The 17,180-nt window shown below is 48.1% G+C and overlaps 6 protein-coding genes across 6 annotated transcripts; 3 read left to right on the top strand and 3 right to left on the bottom strand.

Moving 5' to 3' along the window:
- Positions 1-1,156: 1,156 nt before the first annotated feature.
- On the bottom strand, positions 1,157-3,605 carry CNI03830 (conserved hypothetical protein). Its single transcript, XM_024657881.1, has 12 exons — positions 3,562-3,605; positions 3,248-3,516; positions 3,168-3,194; positions 3,099-3,119; positions 2,895-3,044; positions 2,467-2,844; positions 2,239-2,411; positions 2,157-2,187; positions 1,901-2,089; positions 1,810-1,843; positions 1,614-1,722; positions 1,157-1,498 (listed from the first exon to the last, which is right to left on the bottom strand). Exons 1-12 carry the CDS (start codon positions 3,585-3,587, stop codon positions 1,370-1,372), a joined length of 1,536 nt encoding a protein of 511 aa, XP_024513537.1. The 5' UTR covers positions 3,588-3,605; the 3' UTR covers positions 1,157-1,369.
- A 144-nt stretch (positions 3,606-3,749) lies between these two features.
- On the top strand, positions 3,750-11,575 carry CNI03820 (cytoplasm protein, putative). The gene is made up of 13 exons (XM_024657880.1): positions 3,750-3,893; positions 3,984-4,301; positions 4,354-4,954; positions 5,009-6,168; positions 6,225-7,866; positions 7,920-8,978; positions 9,032-9,515; positions 9,564-9,816; positions 9,870-10,153; positions 10,201-10,354; positions 10,406-10,481; positions 10,549-10,711; positions 10,762-11,575. Exons 1-13 carry the CDS (start codon positions 3,814-3,816, stop codon positions 11,430-11,432), a joined length of 6,945 nt encoding a protein of 2,314 aa, XP_024513590.1. The 5' UTR covers positions 3,750-3,813; the 3' UTR covers positions 11,433-11,575.
- CNI03810 (hypothetical protein) lies at positions 11,356-12,224 on the bottom strand. Its single transcript, XM_024657879.1, has 5 exons — positions 12,127-12,224; positions 11,893-12,066; positions 11,779-11,832; positions 11,680-11,722; positions 11,356-11,621 (listed from the first exon to the last, which is right to left on the bottom strand). Exons 1-5 carry the CDS (start codon positions 12,148-12,150, stop codon positions 11,599-11,601), a joined length of 318 nt encoding a protein of 105 aa, XP_024513453.1. The 5' UTR covers positions 12,151-12,224; the 3' UTR covers positions 11,356-11,598.
- A 183-nt stretch (positions 12,225-12,407) lies between these two features.
- On the top strand, positions 12,408-14,712 carry CNI03800 (hypothetical protein). The gene is made up of 3 exons (XM_572959.2): positions 12,408-12,929; positions 12,999-13,315; positions 13,366-14,712. Exons 1-3 carry the CDS (start codon positions 12,464-12,466, stop codon positions 14,617-14,619), a joined length of 2,037 nt encoding a protein of 678 aa, XP_572959.1. The 5' UTR covers positions 12,408-12,463; the 3' UTR covers positions 14,620-14,712.
- A 41-nt stretch (positions 14,713-14,753) lies between these two features.
- CNI03790 (2,4-dienoyl-CoA reductase, putative) lies at positions 14,754-16,052 on the bottom strand. Its single transcript, XM_572626.2, has 6 exons — positions 15,864-16,052; positions 15,644-15,798; positions 15,298-15,583; positions 15,138-15,229; positions 15,001-15,068; positions 14,754-14,925 (listed from the first exon to the last, which is right to left on the bottom strand). The coding sequence occupies exons 1-6, from the start codon at positions 16,025-16,027 to the stop codon at positions 14,821-14,823; spliced, it is 870 nt and encodes a 289-aa protein (XP_572626.1). The 5' UTR covers positions 16,028-16,052; the 3' UTR covers positions 14,754-14,820.
- A 200-nt stretch (positions 16,053-16,252) lies between these two features.
- On the top strand, positions 16,253-17,103 carry CNI03780 (expressed protein). The gene is made up of 6 exons (XM_572628.2): positions 16,253-16,354; positions 16,475-16,537; positions 16,607-16,672; positions 16,736-16,840; positions 16,917-16,925; positions 16,986-17,103. The coding sequence occupies exons 2-6, from the start codon at positions 16,499-16,501 to the stop codon at positions 17,052-17,054; spliced, it is 288 nt and encodes a 95-aa protein (XP_572628.1). The 5' UTR covers positions 16,253-16,354; positions 16,475-16,498; the 3' UTR covers positions 17,055-17,103.
- Positions 17,104-17,180: the final 77 nt, after the last annotated feature.

Here is a 17,180-nt window from a genome sequence, read left to right as displayed (position 1 = left end):
ATTCGGATGATCCCCCATCGTTCGCCTTCGTTGTTCTCACTCTCCCTGCCCCCAAGCTCATACGGTCAGATTGGTCCTTGCAGTAAGAAAGAAGGATGAGCCGATATTACAACATACAGTAGCGAACGCCAATGTCAGCGCGTAGAAGATATCAATCATAGCTGCACCTGGTCCGAGGGGTTGGTATGTTGCGTTTAATAATAATCGCAGTACTACAGAGGCTGTGCTGGGTTCGCAGACGATGAACAGCCGCATAAACCGGACTTTCCTCGTCTTTCGGCATTTGTTAACGCTATCCGATACTTAAGTGTCGGAAACCTGGACTTGATAAGCACATTTACATACCACTATTGTTATTTGTACTTCATCAGGTCGTGTTATACGAAAGAACGACTTATCCGTGCCTTTTTACCGTTCGTACCTGGTATTATTCAACTATTGCGTACCCTGCTCATTGAGCACTGCCAACCCGACAGTTGTTGGTGACAGCTATGGGTCAAGATTCACAAATAGCATATCAGAATTCAGAATCCTGTCCATCTCCGAGATTGGCATGTTAGTAGGTAGTAACGCCAACGCGTGACGCGTAATACCACTAGTACTGTCGGCCACGCTATTTGGACGCTATCCACTCCTCCCCCCCTCTCATCATTCATCCACTAGCTACTCTTGTACTGTGACTAGAAGCTAATACATTACTTATAGTCCGCTGCTGTGCTTTCCATCGCGGTAAGGCAAAATGACCCATGCGTGACTTTAGAGGCCAGATCTCAAGATGGTTTCCGCAATGTTGGACAGTTTACTCTGAAATGCCGACAGACGCGAAATTATAGCAAAAAGTAGTAGTTAACGACCTGAAGGCCTAGTAACAGTAGACAAAACTGTGCAGTAAGCGGCGCCAACCACGTCGCCCCCGAACGAATGACCACTGCTGCCGACAGGTCCGAGGGTTCGCAGCAGTCGCCAGACCAGTAACGGATTGCGCGGGGGATTATCATTATTGTGCCTGTCATTCATATCTATTACTACCTGATGCGTCAATCGCGGGCATGGCAGATAGAGTCAGATATCCCAGTTACAAATTGCAACGAAACAGGTTATTATGTACCTAGGTTTTTTTTTTCTATATACATACTGGTACGATACCAAATATGACGCACGAATCAGTTATCTGGTTGGGGGAGTTGGCAGCATTGCACGGCGTAGGGGATATTCTCTGCTTATTAGAGTTCTGAAATCTCATAGGAAGAAATACGTTACGACGGACCGAAGACGGGGATTTCGGATATACCGTACGATACGATAGGGCGAGAATCGTACATGCTAATGACCAGCGAATGACAGCCAATGAATTAACGATACACGCATGTTATGTCAATCTCGGATGAAGATGCTCGTCCCCCTCGGCCTCTCTTGCAGCCTTCTCTGCCCTCTTAACCAACTCTTCCTTCCAGCCAAGCTGTCCTGTGAGATCTTCGTAGAAGTCAGGTGTTAAGCCCTAGATTTTTAAAGGGTGTGAAAGTTAGCGACTGTTCCTTTCGATGATAAGAATCCGGAAACCATCAATTGGAAAGTAACGATAAAAAAGTTCGCTGGAGACGGGAAGGACGTACAGCTTTAAGACGATCTTCAGCGTTGAAGGGGCCTTTGATTTTCCCCCGGAAGTTGGCCTCGACTTCAGAACGGAAAGTGGCGATGGGATCCAACCCTTGCTTTGCGCACCTAATATTAAGGGAAAACATAAATCGAATTAGGATTTCTGCGCCAGAAGAAACCGACATAGACCAGATAGAGGAAGAGTAAACTTACAGCCAAGTAAACCATCGATGGCCGGTAGTCACATCTTTCGGGTGTATGTCAACACGGTCTGAAACAAATCTAAGACCTGACGGGAACTCACGGGTAATCTCATCGGCATGAATGATCTCCAGTACCTTTGAGCTCTCGACATCTCCGGCTGCCTGAAGTTTGGCTAATGTAAGCGGGTTCATGTCGATCCCTCGAGCTTCAGCGACAAGATGGATGATCGCTATGCGCGCGGAGAGAGAGTCGGCCGTTTGGGTTGCAGATTCCCAAAGGCCAGCATGCACTAGATTCAGTGGTGAATGAATGGCAGACAAGGAATATGTAGGGAGAATACGAATCGTAGCGCTTACCTGTGTGAGCGCCAAAGTATGAGCCCATTTCCTACAAATGCGTCAGCATGATCACGCTTCATCTTTGGAACATATTACACACCACTAGTCGTCTAGCCAGTAATGTATAATGCTTCGCCTCATCCTCTGCGACTTTGGCCCAGTCCAAGAAAAATTCTACAGGTAATCTTTCGCCATTTACCTCAACGTGTGCGAAGCGGGCAATGATATCCCATGCCAGATCGATCGCATACTGCTCAATGTTGGCGAGAGCGTCTAGTGCCGGAATGAGCGTACTGATAGACGGGTTAAAATAGACATAAAGGCTTACGAAGCATGAGAATGCGAGATTTCTCGCTCCCGCCCTTTCCTCGCCTAGGCGTCTTTCCTGGCGCAATAATTTCGACCTCTCTAGGTGGCTCATCTACCAAACCTCCATTCTCTCTTTCCCTCTTGATCTCACCCTTGGTTGGCCGTATGGACTTGAGCTGGCCTGCTCTTAAACGGGTTACAGCTTCTCGAGTGAGCAGACATTTCAGCTGTGGGTCGGAAGTTCGAAGGATAAGGTGAGCGAATGCTAGGAGAGACGTCGGTAAAGGATCTGGCAGAGTTGGAGCACTGTGAGAGAGATGTGGAGGTAATGAAGATGGAGAACAATGTCCTGACACGGAGAGAGAGGCAAGAGAGGGAATAGGAGGGTCCAGGAACTCTACGCAATTTGATAAGCCACTTTTTACTAAGATCATCAAGAGGTCCCACCTTCGCTGACACCTCTCATTTCAACAAGTTCCCATTGGCGGTCGGCATCTGTTCCAAAACTCTCAGTGTGCGGTGCTTCAACCCATACCTCGGCCTCATCTTCTATACCTTGCACCTTCACTTCATATGTGCAAGCTTGAAGACCAGTCGCTAGCAAAAGATATATTATTAGAATGTCAATGAATGCATACTCTATTGGCTTACAGCTTGAACCATCCTTCAAGTCTACGATGAAGGTCAGTAAGCGTTGACGGAATGCTCGATCAAACATACCAAAATCATACTGATGCCATGGACAAACTTAAAAGTACCATAAGTTCTTGATGTTTATTCACCACGAGAAAATCACTTACCAATCGCTCGTGTGTCCTCGATGTCCTCGATCTCCGCGTGGCTCAATGGCGCACCGAGATGCGGGCAGGTCTCTTCCATACAGTACAGCTCGGGGGCTCTCCATGATGAAAGACCTGTTGAGACTTGTCCTATGACAGATCCGCTGCTCTCTGCACCTGGCTTGTTGATTCTGAAAAGCAGTAGGCGATGGTATACGACAGGGTGGTCGACTGTTCGAAGAGCAAGATGAAAGCGTGTATGTGTAAAAGTGGCCTTGAGAGGGGCGATTCTGGTTATTCGTCAGGCTGTGCGCTTACTATGTGGATGTACATACCTGACGAATTGCTTTGAAATAGGCATCTCTGATCTATCTGCAGTGTGATCTGTTATTGCTTCAGTTTGAGGTGGAAATTTGAATGGTTATCTGCTATCGGCAACCAGGCACGGTCCGCTGAGATCATGACTTTCTTTACTACAACATGGGTCAGACTGGAGTACACGCCGATTCCTTCTTGTTTGGTCCTTTTCTTTCTCTTCTCTTGCATCGATATTTATTCCTAGCACTCGTTATACCCCAGAGCCATACATGAGCTCGCAACAGCCGTACATGGCTTCGAGTTACCACTCTTTCCGCGATTCCGCGCCCGGACCTTCTCGCTCACAGCAGTAAGTCATCTCGTTCAAGAAGGACTCATTATTTGCTGCCTTCTTTACGAGCAGAGAAAGTCCTGAACACGTCGCTGACTACCGTTCAAGCGTGACAGGTACATGGCAGCCGCTTCCGTATATCTATTCGGGATTTGTTATATACCCATTCCATCCAGAGGTGCCTCCACCTACTCCGACGACGCTAGATGAGACATCGCCGAAATTACCACCTTTCGTCCCGCAACATGGTCTGGATATCTTGCCTTGGTCAGGTGGTAAACCAGATCTGGCTGGGGGTGACTTGTATCCTCAGGGGGAGAGAAACCCGTATGAGATACGACTGGATATCGGAGATGAGTTTTATGCCTTTGAAGAATACCGATGTCCGATCGAAGAGGACGGAAGGGGTGACTTATGGTATAGAGGGTAAGTTCGTCCCTCGCATATTTTATCAATTACTCATGCCACCTGCCGGAAGTTTTGTTGTCCAAGCCGTATCCATCACCTCCCTCTCTCCTGTCATCCCATCCGAAGCAATGTCTGCTCAAACGGTTTCCTTTCCTCGACCAGAGCCATCGGTATTAACTGGCATATTCCCCGCTTCCGTTTGTCATATCCGTCCAGGAAATGAAAACGATACTGGAGAGCTCTCTATCGCCTACGAAAAGGCTATCCAAGCTGCGGAGCAAAGAAATAGAAGGGTTCTCGAAGAATCGGATTACAATCTTCGAGCTTTAGGGACCGGAATATTGAGCGAAATGGACACGGTGAAAGAAGAGGATGAAGGCTACGCAGGGCTGGTCTCCAAGCCGCAAAATTTCGGTCTTGAGAGGGGCGTGGTCGAAGTTGGATCATCGGAAGGAAGACCCGTAGATGCATTGTCAAGAAAAGGCTCGAAGAACAGCTTTTCAAAACCGAATAGACCAAAATCTCTCGTGCTCGAGCAGCGAAAGACTGTGATCGAAGAAGATAAGGACCAGCCTCCTCTTCCAAGGCTTACCGCGGGGGACTCCACCGCGGGCGGGCAACAATGGCCCCTAATAGATGAGATAGCATGTGCAATCAGGGAATGGTACAGCGTATGTAATGACCCCATCTGCAGGGGAAAGATTGCGCTGACTCGCAATGTGTAGAGATTACCAACATATCTGGCAAACCGAGAGTACCGCCTTTTCAATACTGTCACTCAACACATCGATGCCCTTTCTCTGGGTCGGCGCCAGCTACTCTCACAAATGCTTAGTGGCGATGAACTTGTTCGTGTCCGTCGCGAATGTGTCTCTCGCCTTGTCAAGTGCAATGTCGCGCAGGGTTTGGATGTCATTGTGAGAAATTTGGAAGACGGCAGTGTGGTAGTGGTCGATAGGGAAAGGGCCTATAGCGGGACGAAGTGGGTGGGAGGGATAAGTTGTTACGTCTATCAAGTCCGGCTCGCTTATATCGACGTTATACCTCTCGACAATGTCTTTGCCGAAGTCTTCTTAACTCCTCAGAAAGCAGTATTCCAGTCGCATACGCTTACATCCTCCAAGGGTGAACTATCTGACTTACCAGCAGGGTCATTCTACCACCTGTTCCTCGAATTGCGTGCCTTCGTCGCCAACCCTTGCGCCCCCGGTGAAACCGCAGAACTGTACTTTTCCCTCTATAACAAAGCCGACAAGAGATTTATCTCCGAAGAGTATTGTCTCATTTTGAACCACTATGGCTCCCCGGCGCGCGATTCGGAACAACGCTTAGGGAGGATACGAACCCTTTTCACAGATCTAAAAGTCGAAGACCTTGCGCCAGACACGTATCTTGTATGCAAGATAATAAGGAACGGGGCTATGAAGATGCGGTCCGACGATAGCATGCTGCCGGCGTCTCTCTCAGCTTCTGTTGCTGGCCAGCGCTCGAGTTTATATGGTATCTCGGAAACTGGACTCTCTGGTCACAACCAATGGCGGGGTGATTCATTGATGAATCTTACTGACGATTCTTTTTCCGTCACCTCTGCCTATGGACCAGAGACTCATCGACCGCCGACAACAACAGGCACCACTAATGCACCTTCCAGTACGATTGGTGGAGGATCAGGATTTGGCGGGAAAGTCAGAGTTAGGAGACCGTTAGGTTGGGCTGTCATGCTTTTGCCTCCGATGAGCAAGTTGATGGGCGATGGCCTGGATAGGGATGGCGGAGGGGTGGAGCAAAGCGTGAAGATCTATGTCCCGAGGGAAGAGAAGGATTTTGCGGGAATGTTTGATGATGTGATTCACAATCGCGTCAAACAATACATGGATTTTTCAAGGTGAGCTGTCTCTTTGGCTTTTATAGATATTCATCTGATGTTATTCGATCATATAGAGCACAGAGTATCGTTCTCTATCTCAAATCATTACGCGGCCCAGCCCCTCAGCTTGTTCGCGAACATCCCTCCCTTTTGTTGGACATCCCTCTTACATCTCGTCTCTCGTTCCCAGATGTCGTCTTCCCTGGCCATTCACGACATGATCTCTACATCAAGCTATGTTCAGCTTCCTTCACATCTGCACCTTCTTCCTCTTCCGGTTCTATGAGACTGAAGAAAAACGTTTCACCTGGTTACAACAGTGATGTGCAGGTGACTATGGAGATGAGAAAGGCAGATGGGACTGTTGTTGAAGATGCTATCATGGCAGGCGGATCAGGCGAACCCGGTACGTCCCAATGGAATTCAATGGTATTCCACCATAACGACAAACCGGTGTACGACGAACTTGTCAAGATACCTCTCCCAGTCCAGTTGTCAGAATACCATCTTTTTCTTACGTTCGGCTCCAAGAGTAAAAACAAGCAAATGACTGCGGACGAGGCTGAAAAGCCGTTCGCCTTTACCTATCTTCCGATTTCAACTGCGAACATATTTGTCAAGGATGATGATCATGAGCTTGTGCTCTACCACATGGATAAGAACTTTCAATCAACGCCAAGTCTGTATTTCGACGCCCCGCATAGTGCGAAGGACTGGGCTCACGATCCTGTTCTGCCTGATACGATTCTCAAGGGTATGTCCCCTTTGAGAGATAGGGTTATGATCAGAACCAGGCTTTGCTCGAGTGTTCATACACAGGATGAGACACTTCGCTCCTTGTTCGCCTGGCAGACTGCGACAGAGTCGGAAAATGCCATCGGACTTTGCGAGATGCTCAAGATGTTTGGTTTTGTGGAAGAGGAAGAGATTTCCCGATTTGTGCCGCAGGTGTTGGATTCATTGTTCGGTATCCTGGTGACTAGCCTGAGTGAACGACAGGAGCAACTGAACGATCTTGTTTTCAAAGGCATGGTCAAAGTCCTCACAATGGCCAATGACAGGCGCTTCCCCAACTTCAAGGCTATTCTTCATATGTACACCAGCAAACAATTTCACTTTCCGGCCGCTTCGTTTCAACTACTTCGCTCGATGAAGTCAGTAATGGCCTTGCCGCATACGAAAGATTATCGACTGTTCTTGAAAGTTTGGCACCTGTTCTTCCAGTTCATCATTCGTTCACGAGAACAGGATCGTGGGAGAAGTGTCGGGGCCGATGTCACTTCGGCGCATATTGAAGCAGAGTTTCAGAGCCAGATCAAGCACATTTTGAAGGAAATCAATAATCTCATGGAATCACCTGACAAGAGCCTCATCGGTACCCAGACTTTGGCCGTGCAGCATTATGCCAATATTCTTCCCGATCTCGCCCATATCTTCCAGCCTCTTGAAATAGCCGAGATAATCATTGCTTTTGCCGACACTCTCTCGTACGCCACAGGAAGTATTGCTGTCTATAAGCTGTTGTTGTTGTTGCAGGTCGTCAAGAATACTTTTGAGATGTCAGAGAGCAGGAGATTGTTGGTTCCTGCCATTGTGAGGTGGTTGAAACCTCATCTTGGACGATTCGATGAGTACAGCGGAGGCATGGAGCCTGATCAAACGGCAAAGGATGGGCGAAGGATGAAATGGCTAGAGTGTAATAGGTTGGCTGTCACAGTAAGTAATCGGAGCAAGCTCATATAGCAGGATGATAGATGACGAGAATGTAGGGCTTGGCCTGGATGACAGATAAGCTACAACAGTGCTACGTATCCCCGCAAGTTCAAGCGAATGAAGACGTCAAGCGACAGGAAGAAGATAACCTCGAGTATTGTCTGACCCTTCTTTCAGGACTCTATTCCTCATACGCAGAACTCTCCAATCCACGAACCCTCGATGCCTTCCACAGACAACGCTCTTCAATCACTTCGTCCATCTGGGAAGATACTCCCGATATATTCCCTACTTCTTACCCCTTCGCCCTTATCTCTCAATTACCACCTCCATCTCTCTTCGAGGCCCATCAGAATGCGAATGACTCTGGCATGTCTGCATCAGAGCTGTTTAATTGCGGTCTCGCAGAGTGTGCAGTTGTCATCGTGAATGTGATCCTGGCTACTCCGGTAGACAGCATCATTAGGTGGATCAGAGAAACATTGGAAATCGAAGGTGCAGAGTCTTGCGGAAAGCTCTTTATCCACTCCTTCGACTTTGTCAAATCTGTTATCAGCTTTGAGGCTTTCCCGAGCCAATGGCTTACCCTGAGATCAATGTGCTTCAGCGGCTTACTGAAGCTTCTCGAGTGCATCGCGACGGTAATGGAAGACGATATATTTGTACCGTCTCCTCCCAAATCTACTGGGAACAGCATTTTCCCTAGTAAAATCGAGGGATTCGATGCCAATCTCTGGCGAAAATGTTTTGAACTCTTATGCGACTTCTGCGGATCTGAAGAGTTAACTCTGGAAGACCAAACGCCTCAACGTCGACGAGCAGAATGGATCATTTCTGGAGATTTGAGGGAGGGCGGTGCGAGGCTACTGTTGAGGCTTTGGAACGCAGTTGGATGGCCTCTTGACATCCCTGGGGGTCACGCGTTAAGGATGGGAGGGTATCAGACGAAGTTCACCGGATTGGGAAGCAAGGTGCTGGAGCTGTGTCAATCAGGCCACGATGTATTGTGTGAGACGGCAGTCGAAATACTGTTCTCCTTAATATATGCTGAGCATCTCCTGGATAAGGAGTGCACTTCTATAGAGACAGAAGTCTTTGTGACCCTGGATAAACTGGTAAGTACAATTAAGGATGTAGTGAAAAATAGCGTAACTGAATGTTTCGATAGTTCACGGCCGAAGCCACTCCCTCTTCGTCTGACCCCACGCTGAAATCTTATTTTGTTGCCGAACTTCGTAACGTCTTCGAATCCTCTCCGGAGATTCATCCATCGTTTACTACCAAGCTCTCAAGCTTCCTCTCTCAGGCCGAGTACTTCATTGACCTACTATTGGCTCTTCGGGACGTACCTGTTGGCCCGCTATGGCATGATGAGCGCGCCACCGCAATTTACCAGCTGATGAATTTTGTCAGCGCGATGGGTAGGAAAGGCTTGTATGTGAGATATGTGCATGAGCTGGTGAAAAATAGCAAGAGCGTCAAGAACTGGCTCGGAGCTGGGCTTGCGTTGAAATTGCATGCCGACATCTATAAGTGGAAAGTGGGAGACGAACATTGGGTGGATGCTGGAAGATGGGGCGATTTGGAGCTACCTGCTCATAGTGAGTTTGCAAGAAAACAGGCAATCTACTATCACATCCTGGGATATCTTGGTAAGCCCAACTCTTATACCTAACGACGATTCTGACTACCGCTTATAGCACAAGCCGAAGCTCATGAGTTCTCCATCAACCTTTGTCAAGAGCTCATCACCCAGCATCAAAGGCTCACATACGACATTAACATGATCACTGAACTTCTCGGACATCAAGCGAAGCTGTGGATGACTATCGGGGAGGCGCCGAGGCCAAAACAGGAGTACTTTAGGGTGGCATACTTCGGAGACATTCTTTCACTGGACAAGAACAAAGATTATGTGATCAGGGCCCAAGTAGGGCAAAAGTACACGGATTTGTGAGTAACTTGAATTTATGTTTTCCCGAAAGGGCGTTGACATCTGGAGCAAGCTGTGACATTTTGCAAACCAAATATCGCCAGGCCACGATCCATCGCTCCAAAATACCTCCACCAGAGTCCATCAAACGTGGTACCGACCCCGTCATATGGATTATGCCTGTAACCCCTGAACCTGACTTGACTAACCCTGTCTTTGGGGAGAATGTGTCGGACAACGTCCAAAGTTATTGGAGGTGGAATGGGATCAGGAGATTCAGCAGTGTGAGACCGTATTTGAAGGACCCAGGGGAGAGAGAAACGGCCTTGGCGTGGACAGAAAAGACTTTGTTGATAAGTGAGCTATCCTCGTGAACGTGCGCGCAGTGATTGATGTTCTTGCAGCAAAGGACGAACTCCCAGGTGTGCTTTGCCGTGGCGAAATTGTCAACATTCGATATGAGCAGATTGCTCCAATAGCAATGGCCATAATGGAGATCAAGGCAGCTATCAAGAGTTTGCAGAAATCGAGCAGAGGGGAAAATGGTCGACTGCCCGAGTGAGTTTGATCAGCAGTTGGTTTGGAAGGTTGGAACTGACATTGCTATAGATCGAAGGCTTTGGGAACAGCCATCAACAATGCCGTGGACTCACCGGTCAGTGAGAGAATCAAGAGATATCGCGAGGTACGTGGATACGTGAATGGTAAGCTGTCAACAGGCAATAGTAACTAATTTTCGTCCACTCATCCAGCTGTTTATTGAGGGCACTTATTTGGACAGTCACCCGGAAGATTGTGAGGAAATTCAGCAGCTCAAAACCGCCATAATACAATACGTGCGCGCAATTCAGGACAGTTTGGAAGTGCATAAGCGGATATGCAGAGATGTCGCCTTCTACGAGATTTTGAAGAACCGTGAGTTTTTTAACTGCTGAATTTGTAGTCTTTGCTTATTCCTTGATGAGAACTATACAAATCCTTCGCTGAGGAGGCTGGTTTCCCCTCATCATCTGCTTCTTCGGACGACCATTTCCCTTCCTTCCCTTCATTCGCTCCCGACTCGTCTGATCACGGCAAATACTACAGCTCGACTAAAAGCCAGCCGTCCATTTCGATCAGCTTTCACCGCTCATCCGCCGACCGTTCTTTCTCTGACCACAGAGAACCGAACATCACTTCAACGATGGGTTCGGAGGGCTATAATCTGCCTCCTTTGAGGATTGGTAGATTGCCTTCCTCCGGTGGTCAACCCCTTACTGTCCATAGTGCAAGCACTCATACCCACACACCTCGCGAATCCACCTCTACTACTCATAATACGCCTTCAACTCCCGTCCGCGCTGGCATCACTACGCCTACAAGCCCTCCTTTCCGAACTCCTAGTAGAACGGGAAGCGCACGAAAGAAGGACCATCGTAGATCGTTGACGAGCCCCTTAGGTCCTAGTGAACTCGGTCATGGCAAAAACAGAAGTGTTTCGAGTCTGAGTATTAGGGCGAAGAATATGATGCGAATCGCGAGCAGATCAAGTGGCAATGTGGTAGCGGAAAATGATGTAGACGAAGAAGCACCGCCAGCGCCGGCGAAAGAAAAAGGACTGAAGAGATTTGGAAGTCTGATACGAAAAACCAAGTGAGATACTTGACGTCAAAATGTTCTAGATTCCCTCTATTCATATGCCCAATTCGGTTTTATTTCCTTGTGTATATTTACCTGTTGCTTACAATATTTGCATTTACTTGTTCATACAACATTCATGTAGCGAAAATGACGGAAAGAAACTTGACGACTGGGTATCTGTTTTATTTTGCTGTCTGCTTGTAGCCTGATAATTATTAGTCATCGACCTTAAAAAATCTCAATAAATTGTGCGAAATACTCACGAGATGTGTCTAGAATAAGGTTACCGCAAATAGCACAGAGTCCCTACAGATGCCATTAGTACTTAACGAACGTCGCATTCCTAGCACAATGAAACCCACCTTCTTATACGCGCATTTTTGACATCGAGTGGCATTATTCTGCTGTACTGATTGCTGCAGCATTCAATCAGCTCCGTTAAAAGATATCTTGAAGATTGGTATATGGATACTCACCTTGCAATCGATGCACTTGTTTCCATATGGGTTAATGCTTCCTTTTTTAGACCCTTGTCCCGGCTTAGTGTACGGGGCTGCCTTTGCTCTTGCACTTAATAACTTGTTCTCCCCAATCTTTCGGGTGGAAGAAGCAGGCTGGAAGGGGTCTGTTGTGGCCAATGTTGATGTTTTCTGTGCAGTATGTCAGCAAAATGGTTCAAACGGCGGATGGTGGAGGGCATGCTGACAGACCTTTTCACACTTTTTGCACACCATCTTTGTGCTTTGTTGCTGTTTGTTCGATTCTGATTGGCAAGGCAAAAGTACTGGTCGAGATATAAAGCCACAAATATGCAAGGAAATGTGAAGAAAAAACTGGAAGATGGACGGACGAGACGTAGATTGTTGGTGAGTGGATGAGTGGCGAGCGATGAGTAGCCAGCCGCTCCCTTCAAAAAAAAAATCAGAATAATCCCGAGTTTGTAAACAAACACCAGCAGGCAACGGATAACAGCTCAACAACAAAGAAACTTCAATATTTCTATTTCCTTGCACATCTACTGCACCACCGCCAAACTTCAGAGTTTCAATGCCAACACAACCACCACCTACTCCTTGGCTTCCAAATACCCGTTTCGCAGACCAATCTCTCCTTCTCGATGCCCAACCCATTTTCGATGTTTCGTTCGACGATGAGTCGATGTGGGGAGGGGAGACGATGCTGGTGGACAACGGTAACAAAACGCAAGAGAATAAGAACCTAGAAGCTTCAGACAATGTGGATGCTGGAGATGAGGCCACGATGAATATGACTTTGGACCTGGGGGACTATTTGCCAGATGAGGTCGACCAGAAAGAAGTCCGGCAAAAGGACAAGACTGTCAGCCAGGGGTCGAATCGAAAACGAGGGTTATCAGAAATCAGCACGTCTGCAATATCCACAAGTACTACGATCTCGGATTCTTCAACGTCTTCTGCGACAGCCACGTCTCGCTTGGCGCACAAGCGCGAAGGTAGCCCTACTCCGTTGAGTGTCGCTGGCCCATCAAAACGACGTGAGTTTTCTAATTCGACAATACAATTTTGTGTGCAATTTGCTGATTATCATTTTGCACAACCCTAAGCGAGAAGACCGAAGGAGAAGAACGATGACCTTTTCTCACGGAGGTTATCTGACTCGAATCGACGGTCGAGCCTTACTCCTATACCGCAGATATCCATTATCATGACACCCTCCTCTGTAGTGAAAACGCAAGAGGAGACACGACTCAAGGCAAACAAAGCTCCAACTTCTTCTGTTGCTTTCGCATCATCATCATCTCAACCTTATAACCAGTCCACGACTTCATCAAACACTGCCAGTGCTCGATTGAAAGCCCGGCTTCATGCTGACGGCTCCAAATCGGAACCATCTAACAATTCTACAAGTCACCATGCACAGGTAAGTAACTTGCTTGTTATCCTTGACAGCACCGTTTACGACTTTCATAGCAACCAGAGTCTTCTCGCCCGGCCCAAACCGTCTCAGAAAAGAGCTCAGCCTTGTCTCGCTATCTAGCCAAGTCAACCGTGTTAGCGGCGAAGGAAAGCCATGAAGTTCCAGCTGAGAAAGGAAATCAAAAAGTCCCAAATCCCTCCGCAACTGAGTCAAGTCACACTCAACAATCGTCGGTCCCTCTCCCCAACACATCACAGCTCCAGACTGTCACACTTACTCCGCAACCATACGACAATGGCGAGCCCGCGCCCGACGTTCCCCATAACGGCTCTCTAAAGAGAAGGGAATCACGGCGCTCGTCGATAGGTGAAAAGGTCGTGAACTTTATATCAGGCCTAATACGCCCGGCGACGCCTGCAACGGTCGAGATTTATCCGAAGGGGCAAAAAGATGAAGAGCAGACTAAGGAAAAGCTGCTTTTCGATCCACTGAAGGTAGCGCCAACAATTGATGAAAAGGAGAGAGTAGAAGCTACTGTATCTCAGTCGGGTCGAATCAGGCGGAAGGAAAGCGAAGGGGTGTCTCATGTGAGGACCCTTACGAAGCCCGTCCCCTTTTCACGTCCTCTTCATGTACGCGCCCCTCCTCAGAGAGATGTCGAGGCGAAGGAACAACGAGCTAAGCAGCAACCCCTCGTTGCAAAAGCTACAGTTGTGGCTATTTCCAAAGTCCCTAGTCGAGGACCGCTCCAACCATCCCGTACGCAGCCAAACACCAAACCTGTCAGTAAAACAGGGCCGTCATCTCCAAATTCAAAGAATAACCCTCCTCATCTTCGTCCCGCCAGTACATCCGCATTTGCATCTGCGGCGCTTGCCAAACTGCCACCGCCCGGAAAGGGCCACAAGGTTGCCGCGGAACCAATCAAAGTGCGCGACGTAGAAAAGATCCATGATATAGCTGCTGTCCGTGGTGTTTTTGAACGACTCTCATCTACGTCTTCCTCTTTGAACAGACCTCCCACTACAGAGTCATGTACGAAATCACATGCCAACCGGCCTGGGGTCCTTCAGCGTACAGTTCCTATCCGTGGACATACACCCGGTAAATCCTCTGCTCTCAGGGCACAACAGCGTGCAGTGTTTGATCAAGCTGTGAAAGAGAAAATGGAGGAAAAAGAGAAAAAGGAGGCCGAGGAAAGGCAGAGGAAAGAGATGGAAGAGGAGATGGAGTACCGGCGAAGGAGAAAAGAGACAGTTATCAGAGCAAATCCTGTACCGGATATGTACAGAGGCAGGAGGCAATAGTAAACGAGAGAAAATAGCACCCTGTAATAAGAGTTGTGTTCTTTGTAGGATGAACTTGCCATATGTTGTCATGTGATGAACAATGATATGATCTGGACAAGAAACAGCTACCGGAATGGTTACAATGTCTTCTACATTCATTTTTGCTATACTTTGAATTAAGACGTTGATACAACACAATTTCTTCTTAGCTATTGATATTTAAAGTCGTGGCTTGATAAGACTCTTGACGCTCTCTGGGTCAAGCAAACTTTCGGGATATGGGAGCATCGTCGATCGGATATGGTGTTCACCACCATCAACCACCTATTCATCGAGTCAGCTTGGGATCTTTGTTTTCCCTGCAGAGGAACGCGGCCAGGCATTAAAACGAGGGCGTACGAGGGTGGCCCCGGTAATCCAAGCGGATGCAGGAGAGAATAAGAACACCGCGGCATTTGCGATATCCACTGATATCCACTCTCCGTCAGTGGACTGTTTCATACTTCATGTGGCCAGGAGAGTGGGAGAGAACTGACCAGTACTTCCTAGTCGACCTAGCGGCACCTCGCGTTCTACCTTACGGCCTTTGGTGCCCAGCTTGTCCATGCCGACGGTCTCTGCGATCGGTCTAACAGAAGCAGGAGTCAGTCATTTTCCTTTTTAAAAGAAGATGGGCTTGGAAAGATATGAACATACCCAGGCGCAATCACATTCGACCTTACACCCCATGGTCCTTCCTCCACAGCGATCGAATGGTTCAGAGCGTCCACACCGGCTTTAGCAGCGCCCACATGAGACTGGTAGGGCACCCCTCTGTAGTGGAGTGTGGCAGAGATGTGGACGTATGAACCACGAGATGCACGGACGAGGGGGAGTGTAGCTTTGAGTGTGTTGTAAGTGCCTAAGAGGTCGATCTCGATGACGGTGCGGAACGCGCGTTCGGAGAGACCAGAGATGGGGGCGAGGAAGTTGCCAGCGGCGCCTATACCGAGTATCAGTATGCCTTATTCTCTGAGCATACGGAGGTATCATGGGGACATACCGCAGATGACAAAGTCAATCCTACCAAAAGCCTCTTGTGTACGCTTCACGGCATCTTTTAGCTGATCTGGCTGTCGCACATCGGCTGGCGCTGGAATGCATTTTCCGCCTGTCGACGCTTCTAGCTTTTTCGCAGATTCCTCGAGGCCTTTGGCACTACGGTGGTCACCCAGGCCATTATTAAGCTTTCCCAAAAGGACGCTATATGACGAGATGCTTACTCTCGACCGACAATGGCTGCGTCGACACCAAGCGACATCATGGTCTCGACGATCTGGTAGCAGATACCGCTTCTGCCTCCTGTGCAGAAGAGGACTTTGCCTTTGAATAAGTCTGGCCTGAAGGTGGACTTTGGGTCTGGCGTTAGGGGTGGAGGAGGAGACATGATGTGGTGGATATGTTGTGTTTAGGTATGCTTACAAGTCAAAAGTAAATATAAATATTTCGTTGTACGTAGTAGGTCAATAGCGTTCGGTCCGGTTAATGGATCAGCCGGAGAGGCGGCCACCGCCGATCTATGCGGCAAGTGGCATCTGGACCAGGCACATGGCCTCCACTTTTGTCGCTTGTGTCGCTTGTTGTGGGCGGCATTATTCTTGCGTGCGTGCGTGCGACGGATGAAATGATAGGGGTTTTCTCCGTCAATCAACCATTTTGATTCGAGCAGTAGGTACGCACGTTAACTCCAGCTCGATATTCACAACCCTAAAGGGTAAGTCTTTAGCCCCAAAGACTTGACACATTCCTTTGTTACAACAACATATACAATCGCACACCCCGCTGATCTTTCTGTATTCCTTCGTTCATCCCCGGTTCATTCATCACCTCGCAGTCGAACAGGTATCCAAATTCCAACATGGTCTATGTTATTGTTGTTCACCTCCAGTCCCTTCCCGTACGTCTCCTTCTATTTATTTCTCGCTTCGCCTTTGCATCTCGCTGACATCCATGCTTTCTATTACAGGAGCACGTCGAGGAGATCAAGGCCAAGCTGAAGGAGGCCGCCGAGGTTTACAGAAAGGACAAGGAGGTACGCCTTTTCTTTTCCACTTTGATATATAGAGGGATACATGATTGACCCTTATGGCCGTAGACTATTGACTGGCATGTCATGCAGGATCCCAAAGACGAGACCAAATTCTGTATCGTCGAGAGATACGAACAGGAGTCTTCACAGCAGTATCATTTGAGTAACCCCGTAAGTCAAAAATACCTTTGTATATCAGGACATATATGCTTATGCGAATGATTTTTTATGCTGTCTATCGATTTAGTACTGGAAGGTAAGCATACATTCGTTGGAAGAAGCTATGCAAAGATGACAGCTAATCGTCCTGCCACAGACCTTTGACCCTTACGTCGTCCCCCGTCTGGCCAGGCCCATGGACCTTACCCGATGGGAGGAGTTTTAATGGACTACATAGGCATCTATTAGATTTTGGAATGCAATCATAAAAGAGTCTGAGAATAGGGGGGTACTGAGGTAAGTACCTACCTAGCTTAGCTGTGGAAGGGGTCTCAGCCAGTCCCGGGGTGCT

This window comes from Cryptococcus neoformans, assembly GCF_000091045.1.
Source record: "Cryptococcus neoformans var. neoformans JEC21 chromosome 9 sequence".
NCBI classification, from domain to species: domain Eukaryota; kingdom Fungi; phylum Basidiomycota; class Tremellomycetes; order Tremellales; family Cryptococcaceae; genus Cryptococcus; species Cryptococcus deneoformans.
The sequence above is the reverse complement of the archived record's forward strand: the minus strand, read 5'-3'. Positions and strand labels throughout refer to the sequence as shown.

What these genes read in the sequence shown, in the direction of transcription:
- CNI03800 (XM_572959.2), top strand. Translation starts at nt 12,464, where the DNA reads ATGCCAACACAACCACCACCTACTCCTTGGCTTCCAAATACCCGTTTC. An exon ending in CGCTGGCCCATCAAAACGAC is followed by an intron (nt 12,930 to 12,998) that starts GTGAGTTTTCTA and finishes CACAACCCTAAG; the next exon opens with CGAGAAGACCGAAGGAGAAG. An exon ending in CTACAAGTCACCATGCACAG is followed by an intron (nt 13,316 to 13,365) that starts GTAAGTAACTTG and finishes CGACTTTCATAG; the next exon opens with CAACCAGAGTCTTCTCGCCC.
- CNI03780 (XM_572628.2), top strand. Translation starts at nt 16,499, where the DNA reads ATGGTCTATGTTATTGTTGTTCACCTCCAGTCCCTTCCC. An exon ending in TTCACCTCCAGTCCCTTCCC is followed by an intron (nt 16,538 to 16,606) that starts GTACGTCTCCTT and finishes TTTCTATTACAG; the next exon opens with GAGCACGTCGAGGAGATCAA. An exon ending in TTTACAGAAAGGACAAGGAG is followed by an intron (nt 16,673 to 16,735) that starts GTACGCCTTTTC and finishes TTATGGCCGTAG; the next exon opens with ACTATTGACTGGCATGTCAT.
- CNI03790 (XM_572626.2), bottom strand. Translation starts at nt 16,027, where the DNA reads ATGTCTCCTCCTCCACCCCTAACGCCAGACCCAAAGTCCACCTTCAGG. An exon ending in GCAGCCATTGTCGGTCGAGA is followed by an intron (nt 15,799 to 15,863) that starts GTAAGCATCTCG and finishes TGACCACCGTAG; the next exon opens with TGCCAAAGGCCTCGAGGAAT. An exon ending in TCGAATGTGATTGCGCCTGG is followed by an intron (nt 15,230 to 15,297) that starts GTATGTTCATAT and finishes TGCTTCTGTTAG; the next exon opens with ACCGATCGCAGAGACCGTCG.
- CNI03820 (XM_024657880.1), top strand. Translation starts at nt 3,814, where the DNA reads ATGAGCTCGCAACAGCCGTACATGGCTTCGAGTTACCACTCTTTCCGC. An exon ending in TCACATCCTGGGATATCTTG is followed by an intron (nt 9,516 to 9,563) that starts GTAAGCCCAACT and finishes TACCGCTTATAG; the next exon opens with CACAAGCCGAAGCTCATGAG. An exon ending in CTACGAGATTTTGAAGAACC is followed by an intron (nt 10,712 to 10,761) that starts GTGAGTTTTTTA and finishes TTCCTTGATGAG; the next exon opens with AACTATACAAATCCTTCGCT.
- CNI03810 (XM_024657879.1), bottom strand. Translation starts at nt 12,150, where the DNA reads ATGGTGTGCAAAAAGTGTGAAAAG. An exon ending in TGTGCAAAAAGTGTGAAAAG is followed by an intron (nt 12,067 to 12,126) that starts GTCTGTCAGCAT and finishes CATACTGCACAG; the next exon opens with AAAACATCAACATTGGCCAC. An exon ending in CCTTATTCTAGACACATCTC is followed by an intron (nt 11,622 to 11,679) that starts GTGAGTATTTCG and finishes AATAATTATCAG; the next exon opens with GCTACAAGCAGACAGCAAAA.
- CNI03830 (XM_024657881.1), bottom strand. Translation starts at nt 3,587, where the DNA reads ATGCCTATTTCAAAGCAATTCGTCAG. An exon ending in CTTGAAGGATGGTTCAAGCT is followed by an intron (nt 3,045 to 3,098) that starts GTAAGCCAATAG and finishes ATCTTTTGCTAG; the next exon opens with CGACTGGTCTTCAAGCTTGC. An exon ending in AATGAGAGGTGTCAGCGAAG is followed by an intron (nt 2,845 to 2,894) that starts GTGGGACCTCTT and finishes CAAATTGCGTAG; the next exon opens with AGTTCCTGGACCCTCCTATT.